Source organism: Nanorana parkeri, unplaced genomic scaffold, assembly GCF_000935625.1.
Source record: "Nanorana parkeri isolate BGI_ZX_2015 unplaced genomic scaffold, ASM93562v1 scaffold840, whole genome shotgun sequence".
Taxonomy (NCBI): Eukaryota; Metazoa; Chordata; class Amphibia; order Anura; family Dicroglossidae; genus Nanorana; species Nanorana parkeri.
Genome location: NW_017307108.1, coordinates 111925 through 115250, shown reverse-complemented (window position 1 = coordinate 115250; position 3326 = coordinate 111925). Strand labels below are relative to the sequence as shown.

Here is a 3326-nt window from a genome sequence, read left to right as displayed (position 1 = left end):
ATATATATATAACAAATCATACATGAAACCAGGGATGCACAAATACCAGGACCCCCGTAGTCAATGTTCCTTAAAAATGACAGTTGCTGCCTAACTTTTGAGTTTTTCTCTAGTCTACTGTTGGAGCCAGAAAAGTATCTGTACAGGTACTTGTACCAAGTACGATACTTGGTATCTGAACATCCCTAGTTTTATGCTTTACAGCTCAGTCACCTAACTCCTACAGTGTATGTTGCTTTATATCCCATGCTTCAGTGTGCAGTACAAACTGAGATACAGACTGATCATTTACTCCTCTTCATTCCTGACCATGAACTGCAAAGGAGATGGACTCCAACACAAAACAAGGCTCCCCTTCAGTTTTAGTGCCTGTGCCGATTCCTGTGAGAGCGTGGCCCCTCCCTCTGCATTCCTGTGGCCTTGCTTGTGTCTGGAAAGTGCATGGTCAGCGAGACAAGAGCTGTCAATCAAGAGGTTGTCTCCTTTGCAGAGTGTGGTTGGTAATGAAGAGGAGTGAACTGTCAAAGCCTGTAACTTTTTTCTAATGCACTCATAAGCATGGGATAAAAAGCAACGTATACTGTGGGGAAAATTAATAGAAGGTGAGACTTAAAACCCTGTCCTTTAACCCATTATGACTACTTAATATGTGTCAACAGACAATATAACAATTAAAACAATATGCTGTTGTACAGGTCAAAATAATCTTCCCTAATACCTTTTTTCGGTGCCTTATAACATGTTCACATGACATTAAAAGGGGGGAATCAGAAAAGCTGTGAAAAAGACTGCTGATATCAATCCCTGAAGTTTATAGTGTATTCGCTGCACCTCCATTGGCTGCTACATAAAAGGATATGTATGAAGGTGAGGGAAAGGTCATAGGAGCTGGGCCAGAACAGAGTAATTAGACACTCCCAGAAGAGGAGAGGGCTGCGACAATCAGGGAAGGAGGAGGCTGTGCTAGGGTAGTGAAACTAATAGCAAACATACTTATCATTTCACAACTAGCTTTTAAAGTAAGGTGCACATGGAAAGGCATTACACAGTACAAGAACAAAAGTTTCCCTCACACTTACCAGCCAGTCTGCAAACCAATTACACTTTCATTGTCAGCAAATCAGTCATACCATTATGATGTTTGGGGCTTTTGGTGTGTCCCTGTGCCTTTAAGGAGGAATGGGCTGCTTCCTGGTGAGCCTACTCCCAATTCATCCATTGCTGCATATGCTCCAACTTAGAGACTCTCCTAGATTAGAGTTAGGACCACACTACATAGAGGGGCCTTGTCCAATATATGGAAGCCACTTCCATATATTTTGTAAAAGTTGTACAAGCAGAACCTCTGTTTTTAACCCTAATAGTTAGACGTGTAATTGGTTTGCTGGCAAGTGTACAGGGAAACTTTTGTTTTTGTACTGTGCTAGGTAGCTTGGCTTTGTCCCTTCACGAGTACAGGTACTGCATGCTTTAGTCCACTACAACCACTTCACTGGCATGATCTCTTCACTGCTATGGCAGGTTTAGAGATCATGACACTATAGTCCTAGAAATATATAAGAGACCAAGGCAGTGGGTGATGCCACCTATTGGAATTCAGTCATACTCAAAATGACCCTAAAAAATATCCTCTACATCCTTGGTTCTCAACTTGAGAGTCGTGATCCAAAAGTGGGTCGCAACCCCATGTTCAGTGGGTTGCCGTGTGCCTTCCACTTTTAAAGGTGAGAGGCTTCACAGCCCTCCCTAGTTCAGCACTGTCAGTTCTCGCGCCAGGCAGCCATTTATATGTTGCTTGGAGCCGAGGGTCAGCTTAAGGTTGGGGTGGGCTGGAGCTGTGGCCGCAAGGGAGTGCCATCCATACATGTTTTGCTTACAGCTTCCTTGCATGTCCTGTAGAGGTGCCTGAACCGGAGTGACATCATGTTCTGGCTCTCGGTATCTCTACAGGGCTTGCAAGGGAGCTGTAAAAGCAATGCACATATGGATAAAGCTTCATCACAGCACAGCAGTCCACAGTGGACCGCAGGCTGAGGATCCACTCCAGTTCTCATAAGGTTAGGGAGACTGGATGGATCTTTAAAAAAAAAAAGTGTGTGAGATTGTGTGTGTGTCTGTCAGTGTTTTTGAGGGCCCGTTCACACTAGTACAGTAAGCTAATTGAAAAGTCCTGTGCAATTAACACACTGTGCCATGCAATCGCACCTACTACGTGTTCTAGTATTTGGAGGTGTGTTGCATTGCCATTCATTTGAATGGCACCCCAAATGCACCTCCCACCCACAGTTCCATTGCCCGCACCGGAACGCGCAGTTCCCTCAATGCCGCGAGTTCCATTGCAGTGAGACACTTGGGTCACAACTTAATGGCCAAGGACAAATGTGGGTCCTGAGGTTACACTGGTTTAGAACCACTGCTCCACATATATAATTCAGTGTACATACTTACATCTACTTCACTGATTTTAGTAAACTGGTCCTTTATCCTGTGATGCCAAAATCTTTCTATCCTTCTTCTGGTTTCCAGTCCAAAAACTTTTTCCCATTGTCCTGTCTCATAGCAAATGGTACGACCTATTCCAAGGCACATAACCCGCTGCCAGTTTTTGGGCCGTGTCAGTCCATTCAGTCTTCCTCGTAGACACGAGCTGCAGAATCCAAGACCCATCATCGCTGGACCCATCTTTCACAATGTGAATCCGCTATATAATTAAAAAGAAAAGTCAATGTGTAATACACACACCCACACCGCACATTAATACCAACATTGAACTATGTGGGTATTAGCCATCAATATTAGCCACTGATCTATACGAATCAGACTAATTGCAGTCCATGCAGAGGGAGATTTTCTTTGTTGAAATCACAAAAGAACTTATATTGCCTGTTCTTCAAATACCACTGAATATCCTTTAGCAGCCACAAAGGAATCCTTCTGACCTTAACAATTTTTTATGATGTGGTTTTCAGAAGAGTAACATTTCAGATTTTTGATTTTATTTTTATAATTTTCTTCTTTTTTTTTTTAACAGTCCTTTGCAGTACAATCATTTCGCCAATGTTCCCATTACTATTTCCTATTCCTGCTTGGACAGGGGCATTTTTGGATATATGTAACTTTAAAACACTAAAATATCACACAAATGTAACATGAAGTTGTTACTGACTCTGGCATGAAGGCCCTTGTTTAAGCACTTTCTGTTTTAGGGTGACAACTCCCTGTCCCCATCTCCTAATTGTTTTCGACGCAGGCTGCCATTATAGTCTGCTGCTTTAAAACAAATTATCCTGATGGTGTCAGCAATGGAAAGGTCCATTGCTGAAAGC

General features: G+C 42.8%; 1 protein-coding gene across 1 annotated transcript in view; it reads right to left on the bottom strand.

The window, feature by feature from the left end:
* Positions 1 to 3326, bottom strand: part of LARS2 (leucyl-tRNA synthetase 2, mitochondrial) — a 146180-nt gene that overhangs the window by 130047 nt on the left and 12807 nt on the right. The window contains exon 3 of the mRNA XM_018565390.1: positions 2449 to 2682. Coding sequence (XP_018420892.1) covers positions 2449 to 2682 — 234 coding nt within the window. The remainder of the gene's footprint in view (positions 1 to 2448; positions 2683 to 3326) is intronic.